At 51.4% G+C, this 24,161-nt stretch overlaps 2 protein-coding genes across 2 annotated transcripts in view; one reads left to right on the forward strand and one right to left on the reverse strand.

The window, feature by feature from the left end:
• SNX30 (sorting nexin family member 30) overlaps nt 1–12,181 on the forward strand; it is a 99,629-nt gene extending 87,448 nt beyond the window's left edge. Inside the window, exons 8-9 of the mRNA XM_075560340.1 lie at nt 3,607–3,759; nt 6,168–12,181. Coding sequence (XP_075416455.1) covers nt 3,607–3,759; nt 6,168–6,227 — 213 coding nt within the window. The 3' untranslated portion in view covers nt 6,228–12,181. The remainder of the gene's footprint in view (nt 1–3,606; nt 3,760–6,167) is intronic.
• Nucleotides 12,182–16,759: 4,578 nt separating this feature from the next.
• SLC46A2 (solute carrier family 46 member 2) lies at nt 16,760–24,154 on the reverse strand. The gene is made up of 4 exons (XM_075559028.1): nt 23,026–24,154; nt 20,924–21,007; nt 20,304–20,460; nt 16,760–16,817 (listed from the first exon to the last, which is right to left on the reverse strand). The coding sequence occupies exons 1-4, from the start codon at nt 24,152–24,154 to the stop codon at nt 16,760–16,762; spliced, it is 1,428 nt and encodes a 475-aa protein (XP_075415143.1).
• Nucleotides 24,155–24,161: the final 7 nt, after the last annotated feature.

Below are 24,161 nucleotides of genomic sequence, written 5' to 3' on the forward strand. Positions count from 1 at the left end.
CAGACCTGGTACATCTGCCTTCTGCCTGGGGTCTTGCTCTTCCTGCCATGTTCATACATACCTGGAAAGGAAGCAGCGTTGGGCATTTGAAACTTGATCCTCCGGAATGGCACTCCACCCTCACTGGGCGGCTGCGTTTGTCTCTGCTCTTTGCTTCCCCTGACCACTGCAGAAGCCATCCGAGGCCCAGAGGGAAAGCGCTGCTGTTTTTCCCATTGCATGGGGAAGGAGGCAGGCCACCGGGCAGCTCAGTAAATGACCTAGTCTGTCTACCGTCGGCGTGCTTTCTACCACAGGCATAGAACAAACACATGCTTGGGAAATCACTTGTGTGTCACTCATTGTAGTCTGTGCTGAGAATGGAGGTTGCACACGTTTATGGGGAGCCGGGTAATAGGACTGGGACTCCTGCCATTGGCCCAGTATAGGTCACTGAGACTTGCCCCCAGTCTGTCCTCTTCCGTGTCATAGGGGGGCCCAGGGTAGAAAGTCAGCAGTGTGTACAACTGCCCCGTGGCTCTCTGGATGCTCTCTGCCCTGCCCACGTCTCTGTCTTGTTTGAACTGAAGGACTGTGTTGACATCTTTAAAAAAAGAAAAAAATCCTCCTAATAATTCAGACCTCAGATGTAAGCATGGGAGGTACTTTTCCTGGCCTGGGGGAAGGAAGAAAGAAGCAACAAGCTCTGTCCCTGCTCTCGTTTGGAAACGCAAGATGCTGTGTTTTAAAGATTCTGCCCAGGGAGCTCCTTTGCGGTCAAATAGGCTTCGCACTAGATTCCCGCCTCCTCGGAGATGGCTTTGTCAGGTCGCATGGTGGCCAGTCCTAGGAGGAACCAGTCCTTTCCAGAACAGAGCTGCGAAATCAAAAGGCTGAATTAAATCTGGACCGTGCTCTGCTGTGGGCTTTCTGAAAGCAGAGGGAGCAGCTGTCTTTGGCTCCCACTACCACCCCGTCCTTCTGCTGGGGCCTCCCCGGCCTCACAGCCTGCTCTTCTCCACGGTCTCATAGCTCCTCCTCTCTAACTGTGCTTGTTGCCAAGACACCTCCCGGCAGCAGCTTTTAACCCCAAGACTCCATGTCTCGGCCACAGGAGCCCTTGCAGGAGAGAAAGGGCTTCTTATCACTTAGTGAGCATAACTGCAACCGTCCCCCTCCCAGATCCAAGCCCGTTGCTGTCGAGCCAATTCCAGCCCACAGCGACCTTGTAAGACAGGAGGGACCCAGTACCGGTCATTCCAAGGCTGTCCTCTTGATGGAAGCAGTCTGCTGGCAGCCTCACGCTCCGTCCGCAGAGCAGCTGAGGGCTTCAGACCACCGACTTTTGGGTTAGTTGCTGAGCACTTTAACAACTGACACACACGCGCACCCCACACCCCACACCCCGGTCCACCGGGCTCCTTTTAGAAGACTAACTTGTGAATACCTCTGCAGCAGCAGTTCTCAACCTGTGGGTCGAGACCCCTTTGGGGGGAGTTGAACGACCCTTTCACGGGGGTCACCTGATTCATAACAGTAGCAAAATGACAGTATGAAGTAGCATTGAAATAATGTATTGGTTGGCGGGAGTGTCACCACCACATAAGGAACTGTGTGAAAGGGTCGTGGCATTAGGAAGGTTGAGAGCCACTGCTCTGCACTCTATTAGCACACCCAGTGTTCACCGTCCATCTGTTGGGCCACACCAAAGCACACTTTACTTGCTTAGCAATCCTGCTATTTAAAAACAAGCCAGGCCTAGGAGTCTCGTGACAATGGAGAGTCCCTTGTATAAAACAGCAGTGGGACCAGCAGTCCTTTATCCTGGGTCTGGCGGTGGCACTGCTGCCAGCCTTGGCCCCGCAGCCTAGAACCTTAGGCTCTTCTCAGACTTCCTCCCCACAGCTTGGTTCCCAAGTGTAGTTAGTTGGTAGGGAGCTCTGTTGAGTCTGTCTCCACCAGGTTGCGCTAATCCATCCTCTCCCTTCACGTGTCTCACCTGTCGCCGGCCCAGGAAAGTGTCAATAACAGTGTCATTTAGTGTTGACTCATCTCCCATCGGTGGTGCAATCTCAGGGTGGAGGAGAGTGGCTGAGGGAGGCATGGAGTTTGGAAACATACATAATAATAGGGGCATAAGTTATATTTTGAGAACAAAAAAGAAATCTCTTTGACTCTGTACGGCGTAAAACCATCAAACTCAACTGCCCTCGAGTTGATTCTGATGCTGAGACTGCGGGCCTCTGAGACTGTGACTCCTGGTGGGCGCAGGAAGCCCTGTCTGTCTGAGGCTGGTGGATTCTAACTGCGGACATTGTGGGGCACAGCCCAGCGCATAACCTCTGTGCCACCAGGCCCCTTATCAGGAGTAAAGCTTGGTGAAACAGTCTTGACTTGAACTATGCAAATGATCTTTTGTGAGTGATGGTGTATAATTTCCATCCCACTGTAAGCGGACATCTAGGGAGCCGCCAACATATTAGCAGACACCAGAGGCCTTATGCGTATTACCTCCTTTAACATTCGAATCACTCTCTGAGGTAGATTGGTAATGTTTTTTAGCATCAGGGCCTGTAGAGAAGGTGTGTTAGGAGAGGAGCGGGCTTTGGACAACCAGCATCACCACATGGCTCTCCCCGGCTGTGTGTGACGGAGAACGCACACCCAACAAGCGGAAAGTTGTGCGATTCACGTGGCAGTCGCAATTTGAGGCTGTCTTCTAAAACCCTGGAAGGAAAACGAAATAGCCCGCTCTCTTATTCGCCTTTGCATTTCCGACTCTTGGCTTGCATGAATAATTCTCCAAGGCCCAACCAACTCTTCCCTTTTTATTATCTGCTCTCAGGAGCCTGGTGGCGTGGTGGTTAAGGTTGGGCTGCTAACCACAAGACCAGCAGTTCAAAACCACTAGCTGCTCTGTGGAGGCAAGAGGAGGCCTTCTCCCATGAAGAGTTGACAGTCTGAGAAATCCATGAGGGTAGCTCTGCCCTGTGCTATGGGGTCACGATGAGTCGCAATTGACTCAAGCAGTGAGTTTTGAGGGTTGTTTTAGGGGGCAGAAGGGGTGCATAGAAAAGTGTCCAGTTTATTTGTAATGTGGGATTCAGAGGAGGAAGCTAGCCAATGGCCTCGCACACTGGTTGTTGCAGTTGATTTTCTGATTAAGTGAGGATAGCTGTTATCAAACTCCACAAGGAGAGGAGCAGTCCACCTTCCACGTGGAGTTGGAAACTTACCTTAGCTGCTTCTCAGGTGGGAGGGGCATGGGAGGGGGCCGAGCCCTGCTGGATGCTCACAGGTCTGTCCGGATCTGCATCCTAAAGAGATACCAAGGGTGTCTTTGACTCTTCAAATGGCAGCGTCTCTAACTACTGGTTGTCAGCCACAGACTCTTTCAGAGCTTCCCAGAACTTAGCGGGTTTGAGTCAGGATGGGCCCTTTGAGAAGAACTCTTTTAGACCTGGAAATCCAAGGTTCTGCTTAAAAAACCACAACGAAATGCCTGCGGAGAAAAGAGTGTGTTGGTGGGATTTTCACGCAGCGACGTTCGCGTGTGCGGAGGGGCTCGAGGCGGGCCACAGCCAGCTACACATCGCAAACACCCCCGCTCGGTGCCGCCCCTTCCAGGTGCCGACCGACGTGGAGAAGTGCCAGGACCGGGTGGAGTGTTTCAATGCCGACCTGAAAGCTGACATGGACAGATGGCAGAACGGCAAGAGACAGGACTTCCGCCAGCTGCTCCTGGGGATGGCAGACAAGAACATCCAGTACTATGAGAAGGTAGGGGACCCCACGGCCACAGCAGGTCACGCCGTCCCGTGTCCACTCCTCCTTCTGTCTGACTTGTCGTAGCTGTCCTGGCGTGTTCCGGCTCCACTGTGCTGAGTCTGGAAGCAGGGTCCCCCACTAAGGTTCCCTTGTCCGTCCTGCTGAGACCAGCCAGACTCTTAGCGCCCCAGCTCCTCCATCCCGATGTCTAGCTGCTTCCCAGGGACGTCATTTCTTCAGTGCAGGGATGGATGCTGACCCGCAAATGGAGACTTCAGGGATAGCCCCTTTGCGTTCTACACACAGCCATTCTCAATCTTCACTGGATCGTGGACCCCTTACCAGGGGTCCTCAAACCACGGCCCGCGGGCCACATGCGGCCCGCCGGGTGTTTTTGCCCTGTTTGGTTTTTTACTTCAAAAGATATGTGCAGTGTGCATAGGAATTTGTTCATAGTTTTTTTTTTAATAAACTCTAGTCCAGCCCTCCAACAGGTCTGAGGGACACTGATCTGGCCCCCTGTTTAAAAAGTTTGAGGACCCCTGCCTTAGGCTATATGGCGAAGCATTTCAACCCCCATCAGAATACTAAAAATCAAACCACTGGCCCTCGGCTCAGACCCAGGTCCGAGTAGAACTGTGAGTGGTAAGTTTTCAGTGGCTGACTTGGGGAGTAGATTGCCAGGCCTTTCCCCCAAGGTGTGTCTTACTCCATCTTCTGCCTTGTAGTTAGCGGCCACGTGGTGTAAGCATGTGTCCCACCCAAGGACTCTACTTAGAAAATACAGACCTCTAAGAACCTGAACTAGAGCTAGACAAGGACTACACAGCCAAGTGACTGTTAGACACACTTCTGTTCATGATCCCACTGCTCGACGGACTCAGACCAAACACCCCCGACACTCAGATGCACGCACCTGCACACGGATGTCCTTCATAAAGCTCCAAGCTTAGCCTTTTCACTAAGAGTTTCCTTCTAGTAGCTCCAATTCCAGATCATTCCTGCTGATGAATCCTCATCTTTCCTAAAAGCTTAAAAGTTATAGGCGAGGGACAACCCACTCCCATCCAACAAGTCACTTACAGACTTGAAATCCAGCTGTCGGAGACTCCCAGCCTCTGAGTCTAGTGAAGAAGCACAGTTCTCTACAAGAGGTCCGCACCCCAAACTACAAGAACCGACGTCTCTCTTGACGGCTCGGATGGTTCTGTCTGCTGTCCATCTTTTCCAGTGGGTTCGGAGGGGAAGCAAGGAAACTGAGCCTGAGTTTCAGAGACCAAAGCTTAAGGACCAAGCATTCTAGGCAAAGGGAGCAGCCACACCATGTGGGGGCCCTGAGACGAGGAAGAGCTTAAAGCACCAGAGGACTAAAAGGAATGCCTTCACAGCCTCACTTCCTGAATGCTGAGGTAGAAGGATCTTCCCAGATCTGAGGTGACATTCTGGGGAGCGTGTGGGACTTGGGCTACCTGTCTTGGGTCCTTCCCTGAAGACAAGCTCCTTGAGGCTCCCCGGTTTCCTCTAAGAACAGTAGCATTCCTAGTCGAGCTGCTTCCGCTCTCAGTCACCAGGGGAACAGGGAGGGATGTAACTCCTCCCCTTTCTGACTCGACCTACCTCCCTTTATCTACCTCCTCAAGACACTGCCCCGTCCCGCCTGCAAGAAGGACTTCGTGCAGTTCCGCTGCCCCTCCTTTTATGCAAGAGAGGCCATTTCTGCCCGGCGGGCTCTTGGAGAAGGCTGGCCCTTCTGAATTCTTGCCCTTTATCAGGATCTGGCACAAAGGCAGTTGACATAGTAGAAAGACTATCAGTTTGGGAATCATGAGTTGGGCCACTTGTTCCTTCAGGTGCCCTGGGTCTCCTTTTCCCCATCTGCTGAGAGAGAGAGAGAGAGAGAGAGAGAAGTAATCTTGCAGAGTTCGGGGGAGACATAGTCACACTCACTAAATATAGTGAGCCCCTTTCCTCATTCTCCCCTTTGGGAGATCCCGCAGTCGCCCAGACCAGCAAATGTCTTTAGCAAAGGACACCACATCTGGTTGACAGCCCCGAGCTAGGCTGAGATTCTGCCAGAGTTGCTCCCCAGCTTCAGCTTCACTGCCTGCTTTTTGACCAGAGGGCATTCCTTCTAAAGGCTCTCGCCACTCATTGGGTGGGGACTTCATGGACCAACCTGAATGCACTTAAGTCTTGCCTTTACATTTAAGAGGGGTAGGGGTGGTAGTGGGGGGCGTGTGAATGCCTTAACAACAAACGCCTGTTGCCATCCCTGTTTATAGTAGTTCTAGGTAATGCATGTAGGTGTCTCTAGACAAAGGTGACCCAGCAGGTTTGGCGATGAAGTGGATGGGAGCAGAAGCCAGCCCTAGAAGCTGAAGCTTGATGCTGACACTGCGTGTGTGTGTGTCTCATTTCAGTGCCTCATGGCGTGGGAGTCGATTATTCCACTTCTGCAGGAGAAACAAGAGGCCAAGTAAGTCCCTCTTGGGACAGAGACTTCTTCCCACACAGGGCACGGCTCCCAGCCCGGAACATCCCGGAGCAGTCCGAGGGACGGCGTTGGGAAATCACCGCAGAGACATGTCTCCTCTGTATATTTCTTTACCTCTCCCCCTCCCCATCCTGTTATTTTCAGTTCATATTTATTCCCCGGTGGAGTCTCTGAGGCTACTACAAGCCCTCTCTCGGCAAAAGAAACGTACCTCCGCGTTAGGAAGGAGCCGATGAAACGGAACACTACAGAGACTGGAAGCTGAGCGACAAGACAGCCGACGTCATTCTTATGCTTTCCCAGGGGCTGGCCGAAGTGCCCATTGCAAGCCTCCAGATCCCACGATCTTCAGGACACGAGGGAGGCAAAGGGAAGCCAGAGGGCAGTTGCTGCTTCCCATCGCGTGGCCTGGAATTGGCCTCGGCGGATGTGGACTTGTCTCAGCCAGGAAGGAGGCGTTGGCACCTCCGTGGAAAAGTCCTTCATGTACAGTGGCCTGTAGCTGCGTGCATGGCCAGTCGCGCCGAGTGTGGCCTGCTGCCTGCTTGTACGAGTGACACCTGTTTATCGTTTGTGATTAATGTGGTTTGTGTGTGTGGTTCATGACGGAAATCAGCCCAGTGTCTGTCTGTCTGTCCAAACCGGCATCCGTATCCTTCTGTGCTGCATGTGAGACCAAGGGGCCTCTGCTCCCCGAACTTGTTTCTGACCAAAAAAATGCAATCGTTTGGAAACTGCCTTTGTGTAAAAGGGAAAAAGGGGGGAGAGAAGTTCTCTGTGAAGTCCCTAAATGTTGCCTTTTTGCTTGTTCAGTGTCTGCAGAGTAGACATTAGGCCTGTTAGGGATTCGTGTAGTCTTGAAGTCAGAGCAGTTCCCGGTCGCTGACATCAGTGGACATGCCAAGCCCCGCCTCCAGTGTCTGCTTTGTGCAGTTTGCCTTTGCCTCAGCACGGATACCTGCTCAGATATTCCCCACTGGGTCCACTGGATGCACCGACAACCTGGTGCGGAGGAGAGGCTGGGCTGTCGTATTGTGATGAGCCAGTCGGCGTTTGTCAACTCAATGAGAACGTTGTGCGTGAACTGCTTTACACATACCATTCCCTGGCTCCAGGGGAAAGATGAGCCTTCTGGCTCCTGTGAAGAGTCACAGACCCGGAACCACAGGGCAGTTCAACTCTGCCCTCTGGAGGCATCATTGGAGTCGGAGCCAACTGGACCGCAGGTTTCTGTTTTGTTTTTAATTTCAGTCAGAAAAGTCAGTATTTGGACAAGCCTCTAAGATGACTCGTGTAACAGAGACCTCTCTGCTTCCAGCTTTGGCTAAAAATCTCGATTTGCAGCCAAAGAACCTGGCAGGTCCTGGCTATGTCTAACGCTTCCATGTCAAACCATTAGCCGGATTTACTTCTTAAGCCAACCCTAGACAGACAGAAAGTTTGTTTTCCAACTTGCCGCCGTGCTCCACCCCCAACTTGTGTATTGAAACTGTGTATGTTTGTGTACATTTCACCTGCGGCTCATCCTATAAAATTATAAATCTGAACCTCAAATAAGTGGTAATACCACCACCACCACCCTTCCAAACGACACAGCTGTGCTAAGGTGTCGCTGCATGTCCCACTTCTGCCCACAGACTGGACCTTGGATCCAGCCCCGAGTTTCCATCGGGACCGTGGTGGGACGGCACAGGACGCTGTAGTTGTATGTCATCGTGTTTGATAGCCCCAGTTCCAGTGATGGTTCTCAACGCCCTTGGGACTTGCCTGTGCCACCAGACCTCCTTTGTGCCTCCCTAAACCCGCTGATGTGGATTTGAAGTTTGTCTACTTAGACATGAGTCGTTGAGGTGGGAGGGTAGGAGCACTCCATGTACCCCTCGGGGTGATTCAGCCTTTCTTCCTACCTCTAAACCCATCCTGTCCGTGTGGATCCGGGTCTCCGTCCGGCTGCGTAGAATCGTCGTGTGCATCCATGGGTGATTGGCGGGAGGCACCAGGCAGACGGGCAGCACATGGAGAGTGTGAAGCTCCGCCTGGTGGAATCCGTGCTCTCAAACCACTGCCCAGCGTGACGCACACTCAGAACTGCGGCATGATGAAACCTAGAATCGACCTGCTAGTTGCCACAGTCCCGGCACATTCTTGTACACTGGCTAGGTGGGAAAGAGGGTAACTCTTAGTCCTTCCCTGAGAGGAGATGGGGGGGTGCATTGGGGTGCACCGCCATCCCTCTTTCATGATTTGAGGAACTGAAGGGACTGAGGACTGTGTTTTTTGTAAAGTGTTTGGGGTGCTGTATGGGGCTCCTGTGCTTGCAGGCACCAGAGGGGGCTGAAGGAATGCCGTGGACGGCTCTGGAGAGTGGCTTTTCCAGAGAAGAGGCCTCGGCGCCTTTCTTCAGGCCGGCCCAGAAGGGGAGGGTTCTAGACTTGGAAGGAGGCTCTCCAGGCCTGCGGTGCTAACAGGTCCCTTGGCCTCTGAGGGCCAGCCCTCCCAGCAGTCACCTCCACCTTGGCCAGCACCCGGCTGACTCCTTTGAAGAAATGTCTCTTGGAGACTTCTGTACCAAAGACTGCCTGGTGGCGTTTCTTCACCCCATCCGCGGCTCCACGGGGTCATGGTTCTGAGCTCCCCGGCTCCTCTTCCACGTATTTCCCAGGAGTGTTGCGCTTTGGGGGCAGGGAGGGGGGGTTCAAGGCAGGTAGAGACCGGCTTTGAGCCTTGATGAGAGCGGCTGTGGGATGGAAGATCATCCCCGGCAACTGCTTTGAACCTAAGAAATAGAGGGCTTAGCTCGCCACGGATGACCAGCCCAGGTGAAGGAAGGAGGAGACAACGCCGGAAAGCAGAGCCGGTTTTAGAGATGCAAGGGATGGTTGAGGTCCGTGAAGCAGATAGCAAACGCCGCCCTGCTCTGCTCCTGCCAGTGCGGTGGGTCTGTAGGAAGACCCTAAGTCAGTCTGCCAAAGCAAAGAGCCGCTGCTTCCAGAGGACGAGGCACGATACGGTCCAGCCAGGGCCAGGGATGGGGTTACTCTGCCCAGGCGTGACTAAAGATCCCTGGTGAACTTGGACAAAGTGCGATGGAGGTCATTGTCATGGTATCTCGCCATGCTGCTTGATGGACTCACCTAATCCCTTTCTTTAGCGGGAAAGAAACAAGAAACCCAGCACAACTCCGAGGACTGTGGTGGATGTAAGACCTCTGCGGTGCCAAATCCAGCCGCGCCCGGAGTGGACTCCGGATGCTGGACTGAAACGGGTCAGTGTTTTCGTAGTCGCCCTTCCACGTGAGGAAGTGAAAGGCACACCTGTTGCTCTCGCCTGTGAGGCTACCTCTTGTGACGGGACCAGAGGAAGTCCCTCCTTAAAGGCATGCTGGCCTTGTCTGCAAGGACAGTGTCTAGCCTGGGAAGGTGCTGGCCCCAGGGTCGCGCAGAGCTCAAGTGACGTGCCCGTACCATTGGCAGTGTTGAGATCCGGGGCTCGTTCGGACAGCGTTGATCGGATGGTAGAGTAGTCCTTCTCGTGCATGCCATTCCGAGCTGGCCGGTGAGAGGAGGTAACGTGAGGTCAAGAGCAGCCTTCTAGGTCTGTGTTGGCCTGTCTGTTGGGGCTTGGGAGACGGGGCAGTCCAGGGGCCTACTTTGGTACAGTAGGCTTACTGACCGCCCTAACCAGGTGCATCCTCTGAGAAGATTGGCTGCCTGTGGTGAGAGCAGGGCATATCTACCCCAGGCCTGGCCTTCTCAGATGCCTTGCTAAGGATCAGTGGAAACAGGGTAATAAAAGTAGATGGCTGAGGGAAAACTGCTTTGACTGCCCTCAGTTTCAGGCTTAGGTTAGAAATGTGGGGTGGCACCAGATCGGGCATGCCTCCCCACTGTCGTTTTCACTATTCAGGAAATTGGAGGGGGTGCCATCTCTGGAGTCAAAGTTATGAGTTGAGCTAGGTGTGTGGGACTTGTCCTTCTTGGGATTTTTTTTTTAATTCAGTGTATAAACTAGGAATCTGATTATTTTTTCTTTTTTAAGTCAACCCACCTTTATAAGTTGTCACTAATTGTTTTAATATTGTCTGGTCCTCCCCAGAGGGGCTGAGAGTGTCGAGGGACTACCTGCTGAGAACTTGGGAAGAAGGGGGTGATAGGGTGAGGTTAACGGTTCTTCCTTAATCCTGTGTGTTTGAAAAGCATCCGGGGTATGACTGTCTCACCTTTCTGTGTGGCAGAAGAATGCGATCCTGGTCATTTTCACGACAGCTGGCCAGTAAACAAGTGCGACTCTATCAAACCACTAAGCCATTTGTCTCAGATGTAGACATTCTGTGTGTTTAGCACTCAAAGATCAGCAAATCCAGCATTGTAAAAATGCCACTGTTCAAAGCAGAACTCTGCTTTGTGAGAATTTGTGAGCACCTACTAATATGCCTTATTTTACAACAAGTATTTTTTTTTTTTGGTTGAAGTTCTGGGTAGAGTTTTAGAAATGTAATCTGCTCTTCATCTTGAACTGTTATGGGTCTAACATAGCCAGGCCTCAGTCTTTGTAAAGAAACAGCTAAGTGAAGCTCCTAACTAAGGCTGCCTATTTGAAGGAGAAAGTGCAGTCATGCTATTGCCAAATGATATTTTTTTTATAAAGGGAGGAAACACAGGGACCACAGAACCTCTTTGTATTTTAAGGTATGGATTAATTGAGTGCCTTTTTGCATGGATATGGTTATCAGCACCTGCAGATCATATCAATACAAAGAAGCCTACAGATTTACCTGGATGGTGCAGAACACCTTGTAAAGATTGCTTTGCGCCTTAGAGCAGTACGTGGCTAGGAATTCTCCGCACGTTGAAATGCCAAAAACAGCAGCGAGCACCTGCTGAACTCACAGAATCCTCTCCATTTTAGCAGCAGAGCTTTTGCTCCCAAAACCAGTGGTGAAGAGTCTTGCACCTGCCCCTCTCCCAGCAGCCCCAAATGCCCCCTCTCTCTCACCAGGCTCTGCCAGAGCCGGCGATGCCACTCCACAGCCCTGTTTGACCGACTTGTTCATAAGCTCAGACCAACCCTTTATCAGCAAATGCAGAGGGGAGGGGAGGGGAGGGATCGGATCTCTTCTCAGCAGGTACACTGGGAGGGAAGACAGTGAGCTGTACACCAGTCTGAGCCAGCGACCATGCTGCAGTCAGCTGGGCCTTCACGAGACGGCAAACCAGCATCTCTCAACCATCAGCACCGGCCTTGCAGACTCCCCCCGGGCATGGGGCTTGGGGGCTTGCCCACTGCACCTCTGCTTGTCTGTTCCCTCCATCTCTCGCGAGTGGCAGATGCATGGAGAGAGACACGCATTGCCAGCCAACTTTCTGACTGTCAAAAGACCAGATCGCATCTTGTGCTGTGATCATGTTCCAATTACGGACTGTCTTATTTCTAAACATCGTTGCGTTTGAAATTTAACAAAGGTTCTTTCTGATGTATTGGTAAAGCCTCCATGTAGATGTCGAAGTCTTCTCTCATCCATGCTGCCCTTGAAGCCAAAACAAAAGCTGTGAAAACAAAAAATGTGCTTGAGAAAAAGAGTGTGTCGCTGACAAGCGATTTCTTTGCAGATCCAAGTCTTTGTTTCTTGAAGCCACCCAGCTTTAAAAAGAATGTCACCTTTTCCTTTCAGCCTGAAACCCAGAGACTTGTAAGAAGGGGAAAATTGTTTTGTTGAATTTTTGATGCTGGCACGAGGTTTTCGTCCACCCTTTTTATTTTGTTTCATCTCTCTGTATATTAAAAATGTTTACTATGGAATTAATGTCACACTTTAAGGTAAGAGCAAAAAAATATTTGTATTGCTTGATAAACTATTAGCTTGTAAATATTTAAAAGTTTCTTTACCTCAAGTAACTTAAAGTAATGGACCAATAAACTATAAAAGATGTTTTTTCTTTATTTTGAGTCATGTTCTCATTTGTATCTCTTTCTGGTAAAGGAAACTATGCTTGCCTGCCTCCTCCTCCAGCCCTCCTCCCGTTTATTTTTTTTTCTCAATACAAAGTGATTTGTAAGAATCAATATCCAGAGCAACAAGAAAAAATATCACTGAATATTAAAAAAGGAGATGTTTTTCATGTGAAATGATGTATGTCCCAAAACATCTCAGCCATTTGTGCAGCAAGTTCCACGACACTCGCTCCCTCCACCGTGCCCAGCAGCACCTAACATTCTTCATTTCCAAATTTCAACTCAACTGTTTTGAGTCTTCATCTCTGTAGAACTTAACCTCAGCCTCTATTGCACAAGCTGGCCCGAATCGGGGGAAATGAAGAAACTAGTGCCCCTGGAACCCGAGTGCTTCATGGGCAGGGGATGCCCTTTGAAGCGTTTCTTTCCACTCCGGCCCGTAGCAGAGCAAGACTTCCTGATCTCTGCCAGGGTCAGTCATTCCCTAATTTCTTTTGGCCATCATGTTTTCAAGGAATTGGTGAGGGGAAAAAGTGTCTGGTTCGTTGGGGTGTGTGCCGCAGTGACTGACTTGGCCTGGCTCCTCTTTGTAACTCTCATGCTTGGGTGGGACCATGCAGCTGGGTCGTAGTTCCTCTTTCTCTGATGGGCCAGGGTGAGAGAAGGGGGATGATGCTGATAGCAATATAGGGTTCCATTGTGAATGGTTGTGAACAAGGTCATTGTGATAGCAAAACCTTGGAACTCTAATATGGGAACTGGTCAATTTTGCCATCCTGGGTATAAAATGAGCCATCTCAGAAGCAGGAATAGGAGGACCTCAGTACCATCGAAACAGAAGAGCCAGGAGTGGAAAGTGCCCTTTGGCCCCTATGATTCCTGCATCTACTGAACCTTCTCTCCGGGGACCAAGAGCCGTGACACCAGGGTGCTGGAAGATGGCAGAGAAGGGGCAAAAACAGAGTAGCAGGGCCAAGAGCTTGGGCTGGAGTGAGGAAGCTGAGCGCCGCCAGGCAGGTGGCTCACATGAGGAATGGGTTTGCCTCTTAGCGCCTGATTGGGGAAGCTAGGTTTGCTGACCACAAGCTATTGCTGAATAGCGTTGGGTTAACTGGTAACCCTTATGGTGGAGTGGCATGCCATTGGGGCACTTACTGACAGTTTCTGTAACACCGTCCAAATAGGGCAGAGGCTAACAGGCCCAAGTGTCCGAGAGGTGACCAGCTGAGAAAGAGGCCTGCCCCTGGGCATGACTGGGACGAGCCTGTCTGTCTTGACCAAAACTGAGTCCTGAGCATTGATGAACCCGAATTTTAACCTGGTGATATTCTTAAGAACCCCACTATCATGAGTGTGATCTGAGTTCTGTGTGGCCATGACAGTGAATTAACGAACTCGGCAGAGTAGAATGCACCACGGGAGGGACAGTTTGTGTCAGAATTAGCCAAGTAAGTGGGAGCAGGGAGGCATACCTGCCCTCTGCCTCGCAGGAGCTGGTCTTGGGCGGATGTTGCTGTTGATTCCCTTTCCCTCTGAAATCGAAGGAGGTCAGCCATCACACCCGGGTCATTTTACCGGGTGCTAGTTTGTCTTAAGTGCCAGAGTGTACAGCAAGCCCCCGAAGGGTGGCTATGAGTTGAGGCTGACTCGTTGGCAGTGGGTGGAGGGGATAATCCCAAATCAAAATCACACCCATTGTTCTCTCAAGTCAGTCCTGACGTGCAGCGACCCCTGAGGACAGGGCCGAACTGCCCCAGAGGGTCTCGAAGGCTGTCAGTACAGAAGCAGACTGCCACATCCTTCCTACTGCAGAACCGCTGGTAGGTTCAAACTTGTGATTTGATTTTGATTAGCAGACAAGCACTTGAATCTGGTCCATCAGGACTCCTTGAACAATGATGGTGCACTGGAAATGGCTTCAGTTGGTGCTGAACTTGCCCTCCTGATATACCCAGGTTAAAATTAGTTGGATCCCTCAAAGACGGCCAGGTGAAAAGGAAGCTTGGGTTCAAATCTCAGCATTGCCATTTACTGGGCATGAGGCTTTGCAACTCTCAATGTCGAGGCCAGTGTCCTGGCCACTGGGCCAGTAGACAGCAGCATAGTGAGCGGGGAAAGGTGATTGAGGTTGCCAAGGGTTTGATTGTGTTTGGATCCACGACTCACTGCTCCTAGAAGCAGCCCTCAGGAAACCCAACAATGTATTGCGTTGGGCAAATCTGCCACACAAGACCCGTTCGGAGTGTTGAAGTGCAAGGATTTCACTTTGAGAACGAAGATGTGCCTGATCTAACCCCGGTATTTTCACTCACCCCTCATATGCGTGTGAAAGTTGGACCACAGGAGCATCAATGCCCTTGAATTACGGTGCTAGGGAAGAATCGCCAAAAGTACCACAGCCTGCCAGAAGAACAAACCCCTGCCTTGACAGAAGTACAGCCAGAATGCGCTTTAGAAGCAAGGCTGGGGACACATCTCACATACTTTGGACACGTTATCAGGAGAGACCAGAACTCCCCAAACCACACTCACTGCCAGTAAGTCAGTGCCAACCCAAAGCCTCCTCTCCCTCCCCCAGAGTGGCCAGTGGTTACAAGTGGTTGACCTGTGGCTAGCCCCCTCATGCATAACCCACTATGACATCATGCTTGGTAAAGTAGGTCCGTGAAAAAGAGGACGATCCTGGATAAGGTGGATTGACAGTGGCTTCAACAATGGGCTTTGAACATCACTAATTATGAGGATGATGTCGCGCTGGGCAGTGTTTCATGAAGTACTCTGAGTCAGAACCAACTCGGTAGCACTGACAACAACAAAGGCACTCGCTTTTCTCTGGACTTCAGCATTATTATCTTTGACATGAAATGGGGGAAATCAGTGCCACATATTAATTCTGTTCCTCTTCTGATCTGACACCAGCTGCACATGTCACCACATCCTCTGACTCTCGCCACATGGAGTTAGGTCAGATCTCCCAAGTTAAAGGACACGGTTCTTCATGCCCTTGGGTTCACACCCAAGACATCAGACTCCAGCCACAAACATGGGGGTCCCCGGTCATCCTTGCATCTGACCCACTTTCTCCCTCTGCCCCTCGGTTCTGATAACTTGGTAGGATACTACTCACTATACTGAGGATTACGGTTCTATAGGAGAAAGGATACATGAAGCCTGTGGGGCGAGTCGTTGGAGAGTCCCATGCCCCCAAAGGGGACGCGCTACCCTCCCACATCGATGTCTTTCACTAACCAGGAAACCCATGGAATTTTGCTGTCAAACTTGTGATTTATTTTTATAATTTGTAAGCAAACTTATTATGGGACCTTATGATGTATATCTTAGCACTGTTATAGAATACTTACTGTTCTGTTTGCCCCACCTGCCTGATAACACACTGCCTGGACAGGAACAGGCAAGTCTTGTTGGAGCTGTTTCTCAGCACTCAGCCGGGCGCCGGGATCTTAACAGATGTACCATAAATTTTGTTCATTTGCGGTATTCTTGAGGGTTCTCAAGGCCGTGGCCTTCTGGGGGCAGACCATCAAGGCTTTCTTCTGAGGTGGCCCTGGGTAGGTTTGATTCATCAACCCTTTAGTGGCCAGGCGCTGCCTTCTGTTGCCCAGGGGATCCGTGATACAAACCCTGGGCCCAGGCGCGTTGAGTAAATGAAATGGAAATGCATTCTTTGGCTTTGCTTTTGACCCCAGCACCTGACTGCCCTGTGTGAAGTGACAGAGGGAAAGTCATACAGGCCTGGGAAAGAATGACCCACACACGCGCGCACACACACGATGAATGTTGGTTTCATTAGGCAGTGAGTCAGCTTTTATATGCACAGGAAAATAGGCTATAAAACAGGACCTCCCAATACAATAGCCTTTCAGACATCTCCCTGCTGCTTTCACACCACCTTTGGGGGGGAATGGGTGGGTGGGGGGGCAGCGGTGACTGGAAGCAGAGTATTCTGATGTTTGCTTCTTCTAAAGCAAAAACACCTGGAGGCCTAGATGCTCCTTAACATTCGCAACTAAAATGGCCCCAGGAAACAGAGCTAACTTTCCCCCCAGGTTTTCTTTTCATTTTTAAAAACATGGGCCGAGGTCCGGTGATGTTGACAGTTCTTGAAATGACATCTCTTTAGGCTGTTGAAAATGTGTGTCCCTGGTTGTGTTCCCGGGTGGGACCTCAAGCAGAACACCCAGCTGACGAATGAACCATACCCTGGAACCTTCAGGAAGAGAAGAGGCTGGTTGTCTGCAGAGGGAGCCCTCCGGCCCTCCCATGTTGGATGTGGCTGTGCCCGCAGTCTTGATGCAGCCCTTGAAGGATCGCGCTGCTGCCTGCAGAGCCCAGCCTCACCACACAGGGCGTCTGAATGCAGAGAAAGTGCTTCCGTCACCAGGAAAGTGTGTTGCCCCACCCACCAAGAACCCCGGAGCCAGTAGTTTGTTCTCAGGCTGGCACCTTCTGGACACTGCCATTCTTGGGTAGCGGGTAGCTTTGGTCACCTGTTCCCCAGCGTCTCCTTTTGTCTTCAAGGGGGCCTGGTCATGCTGGTCAGCACCTTCACTTCTCTGTGATATCTGTGTATTTCGACCAGGAGGCTTGCTTATGGGCCACGATGCTGGAAAGATGTAGAACAGACAGTTATTAGGGAAAGCTGGGCGGATGGATAGGAGCTTCGCTCCTTTTCTACTCCACTGCAGTCAGGGAGCGCTGGCTCCGTGGGCGTCACTGACAGGCTGATTGGCTACACCCAGAGGACTTGCTGAAGGCTGGCCCAGGGAACGCCTTTCCTTCTTGCAGTCTTAGTACCATGAGCGCTTTGCAGCTACAGGGTCCTGGAGCTTCTTTCCGTCTTATTTTTGTATCAAGGATGAGTTCCCATGTTGACAGGTAGTCCCTGACTTAACGACAAAGGTCCTTTTCAATAGTTCTGACAGCAGTCAGTTCTGGCATATGCAGAATATGTTCATCATTACTGCCTTTTATTATCAGTCTCTGTATAAGTTCAATTGTTAATACCCAAGAATAACATCAGCAATTATGCACCACCGCACTGTATATAACACATGAATAACGATACGGTTTTTAAACAATATGTACCTAAGTGCAGGTCTACATAACTGGAATTGTGATAACTCAGGGACTACCTGGAATTCAAGATCAAGATTAGCCTTTGCTAATCTGAGGCGGAGTGAACCGCCTCATCTACGCTACAGTGTTGGGCTCTTGTACCTTGATGATAAGTCACCATTATATCCGCTCGGAATGTTTCCAGAGCAGTGCTGGGGTTCCGTTTCTGCCCTGGGTCAGTGGGGGAGCCATTTACTGAGACGGGAAAGACCGGGGGGGGGGCAGTTTCAAGAGGGCGCCGATCATCTCCAATTTTGGATATTTAAATGATAGTTTCATTTGGAAGCACTTTTGGTTGCTTTGAAGAGAAAGAACGAATGTAAAGTATGCATATCAGCCAGAGCAAAGACCCAATGACTTGCTACCTTGGGAAGTTGGGCACCAAGCAGCCTTGGGAGAGCTTGTTAGGAAGGAAAAGAGAGAGAGAGCTGGGCAGAGCGCGTGGCCATCCTGCTGTGAAGCAGTGGCGTGAGCACCCTAAAGGTGGGAGCGACAGCACTGCCAAGAAACGACTTGGTTTTAACCCCTGGCTCTGCCACTGACTAGCTATTTCTTGTCAGTAGGTGCTATCGAGTCAACGTCCACTCACAGAGACCCTACGTGCTCCATAGGGTTTTCCAGACTGGAATCTTCAGGAGCAGATCCCCAGGGAGCCACGGGTGGGAACCTTTTGTTTAGCAATCAAGCACTTAATTGGTGGGCCACTGAGGCGCCTTTAACCTTGACAAAGTACAGGTCTCTTTAAGTCTGTACTTCCTCCTCTGTAAAGTGAGAGCAATAGTAATGGTCTCAGGGTGGTTGGGAGGGTGGGTTAAAATAGCCGAGGGGACTGACAAAAAAATTCATGGGATAAGGGAACTTTCTCATGAACTTCTTGAAGCTCCCTCAAATAAAAAATTTAAAGTGGTACCTGCCACCTTAAAGGACTATTTTAAGTGTTTGTTATCCTCATCCTTGTGAAAAGGATTCTTGAAAGGAAGAATGGAGTGGGTGCAAATCTGCGTGGGTTGGCTGATTAACTTTGGAGGTGAAGCTGTTCGTTGCGGATGACCAGTTTTCTCTAGGAAGCACACGGTGCTTGCTAAGTGCAGGTGTGCCGGCAGAGGATTGTAGATGGACAGAGCCACACAGATACCTCCTTGGCATCTTCACGTCACATGTAAAAAAGAGCAAGGTGGAGATGGCCCCCTGGTGTCCCAGGATGGGGAGGCCAGGTCCCTTGGACTTGCAAACACGCTGTTGGCAGCTCTCTTCCAGGGCCCCTCCTGGCATCCAGGAGGAGGAGGTGGTCTGTGACTGGGTCCAGCCACCTACCCTCTTCTGCTCCTCTGCCCTGAGGTCCTCTGATTGGGCTTTTCTTCCTGTGACTCGAAAGTTACACTAGTCTTTCCTGCTACTCTCACTCAGTGCTGGATGATACAGCCCTGGCCTCTTCTAGCCGAAAGAACGTTTCCGAGCCCCATAAACTTCGTGACATCACGGAAGGTAAAGGCCGTGCCAACACTCCCTTCATATCAGAGGTACTTAGCCTTGGTTGTGCATGGGAATAGCCTGAAGGTCTCCATCGCTATCAGTCTTCTTGGAAGCAGACGCTTTCTCTTTCTTCCAGGAAGCATGGTGGGTGCCAACCGCCAACATTTCCATGCATAACCACTGCCCCCAGCGCCCTCAGATGCCGTCGTTGCTGACATGTGCCGCTCTCGGCTCCTTCTTCTTCAAATACGAACCTCGTGCACTTCTTTGTGGCTCTCTTCATCACCTTCCTTTCTCTGACACATGCATGAGGGGCCCTCCTTTAAGGGCAGGGAGGAAAAGTACCCACACAGTCTAAAGCTGCGCTGGCCAATAGGGTAGCTCCCTGTGGCGACGGAACTCTGGAAATGAGACTCATTTGAATTGGTATGTGCTGTAAACCTAGACACATACCAGATTTTGAAGACTTGGTACAAAAAAAAAAACAAAACCACGACTATCTCACTGATCATTTTTTAAAAAGAATTACATGTTGAAATGATACACATTGGGTTCAGTCACATGTTATTTAAATTAATTTCACCTGTTGCTTGGAGTGCCCTAAAAATGTGGGGACTAGAGAATGGAAACTCATTTACTTGGCTTGCCTTCGGGGACGCACACTACATCTCTGTTGGAGAGTGTTCCAGGCACTTCTTGGGAGAAAGATGAAGCAGTCAGCCTCCGTAAAGGTTAGGAACTATGGAAACCCGGTGGGGCAGCTCTACAGTGCCCTGTGTGTGGAGAGTCAGAAGTGCCTCGTGGGAGGTAGCAACAGCAGTGGTGATGTCGGAGGCAGCAGGTGAGAACTCCTTGAGCTATTTGCCCCGAGTGGCGCCAAAGACCACACTATTCCAGACTCTCGGTGTTGTGAATGACAAATGCTCTTCCTATGGGAAGAGGGGGTTCTCCTGAGCTTCTCTGGCCCCTTCCTGTCTGCTCTTTCCCACATTTGAGTGCTCTTATTTGACCCAGGAGACAAATGAGGCTCAGGGAAACCCAGGGCATTAGGGAAGGCCCTAGAGGGGAGAGCTCAGACTCCAGTGGACGTGAGTGGTCCGAGGCTGTGAGTACAGGTTACCCAGTGCCAAGCCCTCTCGGAAGTGAGGCAGAGCTAAACAAAATAGGTCTGAGTGGGTCAGGAGAGTTGCCAATCCCAGCTTCTGAATATAAGGAAGTACAGGCGTTCCTATAAATAAATCGGTGTTACAACACAGCCTAGTAGTGGGCCAGTTCGTTGGGCCAGTTTTGCTTACTACTTGCTACTTTGGGAAAACCCCAAGCGGACAGATTATTTATTGATTGAGGGGAGCAGGAAGACTCTTTCTTGATGAGAGAACCTACTGCGAATGCTTAGCATAGATGCTGAAATCCTCGTTCAAGGTCGATGAGATGGCCCAATATTCCTTGACCTAAATGACAAGACCCCGGCCCCAAACCCCCAGCACGATTCCCGTCTTACCCAATCGGGATGATGGCCAGGAACGACAGGAAGGAGGAGAGAGCAAAGCAGGTGCCGGGGAACTTTTCCATGGAGGCCTGATAGATCTCATTAAACGCTACAGATGTCACCACCCCCGTGAGAGCCAGGCACAGCTGCAGGATGACAAACACCTTTCCTGTGGAAAGGACAGACATCATCAAGGCATGCTACACAAATTGATCTGTACAATGGGTGTCATGGAGTGGGACACGTGAAAACCATTGGGTAGGCAAACGTCGTATTGCGTAGTTATGATAACAGCAAATGCACGGCTATCCTTCCTTCACAGCTCAATGAATTGAGTCTTGGGGAACCCTTCCAAATCCCTCCTAAGACTTCTCCTCAGACTTAGACTTCTGCTGCCACCCCCTACTGGAGCTTCCTGACACCTGTGGTGACAATGGTTGCCCTTGGCTGCGACTTTCCCCATGACTGGCATTTGGAACTCTGTCACCCTCCGCCCTGGCCAAGAACCGGTGCACTCGCTGTGTGTCTGATGCAGTTTTGGGAGTGCTCCTGCATGCCTTTTCGGGTTCTCAACAGGCTGAGCCCCTCTGAGCCAGCCCTGGAAGAAGGCCCGAGAGAGCCCTTTCACTCACCGTAAGAGGATCCCTTTACGAGCTTAGACATTGCAGATCGGATGGTTGTGGTGGGGATCAGAGCAAACATCATGATAGCCCGGGCTGCAGAGAGAGCACACAAGTAGATCTGTAGAGGCTTGGCTTTAGCCAAGGCATCAATTAGAACAAAGCAAACCCTCGCTCAGAACTTTCTCCTTGCGCCATCCCCAGTGGTTTGACTTGAACAGTCATTTCTCTGCCGACCAATTAGCGCTCTCCTTAGAGCCTCGACGCTGACTCAGAGAACTCGGATGGAGTTGCGTATGCCATATGCATGTACACAGTGTTGCAGGACGGCGCTGACACAGACAGGTGGTGAACTGGCAGAGTTCCTTGGTGTTGGAGCTAGTGCCACAAAAGTGACTCAAGGTCCCTCTTTTTGCTTCCCTGTGAAGGAAGTGCCTGCCAGTCACAAACATACCCACTCTCCTTTGGGAGACGATCCTCAGAGGTCTTGGCAAATGCCATCCAAATAGAAAACCAAGACCAAACCCACGGCCATCAAGCTGATTGCCACTCAGAGTGACCCTCTAGAGCAGCGGTTCTCAACCTGTGGTCACAACCCCTTTAGGGGTCGACCCTTTTGCAGGGGTCGCCTGATTCATAACAGTAGCAAAATTACAGTTATGAAGTAGCAAGGAAAATAATTTTATGGTTGGGGGGGTCACTACAACATGAGGAACTGTATTAAAGGGTCGCAGCATGAGGAAGGTTGAGAACCACTGCTCTATATGGTCTCTGAGGCTATACATCTTCATAGGATCCAACAGCCACAGCTTTCTCCTTCAGAGCAGCTGGTGGGTTTGAACTGCCAACCTTGCAGTTACCGGCCAACAATGCTCTCAGGGCTGCATCCCAATATATGTCTCACCACATCCGTCCTTTCCTCAAGCCCAATCTCTATTGCTCATCCAGAAGCATTGTGTGTGAGAGAGAGGAGAGAGAAGAGAGGGGATCGGAAGGAGGAAAAGAAGTGGAAGAAGGAGGAGGAAGGAAAGGAGAAGAGAGAGAAGAAACAGAAGGTGTCACGGCAGTGGCATCCTGATCGTGCCACAGAGCCCTGGTGGTGTAGTGGGTTATGCATTGGGCTGCTAACCACACGTCAGCAATTAGAAATCACCAGATACTCCGTGGGAGATAGATGAGAACATCTGCTCCCATAAAGAATTCCAGTCTTGAAAATCCACACGGGGGGCAATTACACTCTGTCTTCTAGGGTCGGTGTACGTTGTAATTGGCTCAACGGCAGTGTTGAGTTTCCTTTTAGGCTGGATCTTGCCACAGGACTGACAAGAGGGAGTTTGCCAGAGATACTGTGTCATTTCTAAGGTGCTTTCCTGGGACGGACGTGGGACCCAGGCACAGCACCAGGTAGGCAGCTAGAGTTGTGCTTTCTAACACAGCCATTAGCCACGTGTGGCTGGTTGAAGCAAGTAAAAATCATCTAGAGTTGACATTCTGCTCGGTTTTAATCCCCAGCTCTCATGTCCTCAACAGCCACAAAGTGGCACAGTCGCTGGACAGAGCAGACATGGAGCATGCCCATCACTGTAGGAAGTCCCATGGTGCATGTCTGGAACTTCCTGTTTGTATTATTGATGGAAACGTCAGTTTGCTTCCTGAGAAAATGCCTGTGAGGGGTATTTTTTGAGAGTGTAAATCTGGTTCTTAAAAGACCTTGCTTGACCCCCAATGAATTTTAATGAAGGGGAGTCTTTTCGGCTATTTAACTTCATGTTTTATCCGACTAAACTTGGGGAGAAGATGCTCAGAAACTCAGCCCAATCTCCCCCATCTTCCAAAGCCATCCTGAAGATTCCTTTACTCATTCTGGGCATCACTGACCACCACTACTACCCCTGACCTCCTAAAGCTGCGAGCCCCATCCTAGTCACGTTTTAACCAACATGGCCTTTGGAGCAAGAAACTTAAATGCACATGATGCTGTTCCTCTTGCACCTCAGGTAGCAAGAGCAGAGTCCGGTGCTGAGTGGGGCCACCTGGACCAGAAGCATCCCTGGTGCCAGCCTGGTGCAGAAGGGGCCAGGAGTTGCCTGCCTCCCGAGAATGCCCCCACTTACCAATGAAGTACATATATGTCACTTTCACAAATGCCAAGAGCAGGGCTCCAGACCCAAAGGAGACCATCCCGATCATGATCATGGTGGTGTCCTGGAAGCAGCGAGAGAACACCAGGACCCCCAAGAAGCTGGTGATGAAGATGATGTAGCCTGAAGCCATGCCGTAGCCCATCTGCACTTGGGTCCAGCTGAGAGGCGCCCTCAGCACAAAAAGGGACATCACGTCCAGCGTGCCCACCACGGACAAGTCATAGATGATGGCGCCCACAAACAGCAGGACAATGACGGCTTGCTTGGGCTGGGCTTTTTCCGGAGGTAGGGGCTGCCCCACCACTCTCGGCTTCTCCGGCTGATCGGGATCCAGGGTGCGATAGGAGCCAACCACGCCAGACACAGTCTCCACCTTGGCGAGGGCCTTGCTGGACTTGGCCAACGACTCAGGCACGGTCAGCACCAACAAGCTGTAGCAGAGGCTGAAGGTGGCGCAGCTGACGCTGCAGGCGGCCAGCACCAGGCCCTGCCTCGAGTGGCCGGGATTCTGCTTAAAGAGGTGTCCGGACGCTATGCTCCCGCAGAACCCCGCCAAGCCCAGGATCAGGTCGATGAAGATGAGGCGCACGGAGCGGTGGCCCGCCGAGGAGCCCAGCGAGCCCAGGGCCATGACCCCGGACCAGAAGGCGGTGAAGCCACCGCTGAGGCCATTTAGCGCGCCCGCCACGAACATCACCTCCAGCGGCCAGTCGAACAGCAGCTTGAGCAGCAGCCCGATGCGCGAGAGCAGGAAGCCCAGCAGCGGCACGCAGATGGCCACCTTGTGATGGTAGCGGTCGCTGAGCCAGCCCAGGCTGTAGGCGGACAGCAGGGGCGTGAAGCCCACCACCAGGTTGTAGATGATGTAGAAGTTGGAGATGGCCCGCTGCTGCGCGTCCTCCGCGGTCCCCCGGGGCGACGGGCTGGCGCTGTGGTTGGCCCAGCCGCCGGCGCCGTAGTGCGCCTTCACCACGAGCAGCAGCCCCGTATCATACAGGGACGCGGCCACCTGGGTCGAGGCCACCACGGGCTCGATCCAGGTCCGCACCTGGGGGCGACGCAGGTGGCCCATCATCGGGCAGGGCGACTCGGGGCTCATGGGGGTG

Source organism: Tenrec ecaudatus, chromosome 10 (assembly GCF_050624435.1).
Source record: "Tenrec ecaudatus isolate mTenEca1 chromosome 10, mTenEca1.hap1, whole genome shotgun sequence".
Lineage (NCBI taxonomy): Eukaryota > Metazoa > Chordata > Mammalia > Afrosoricida > Tenrecidae > Tenrec > Tenrec ecaudatus.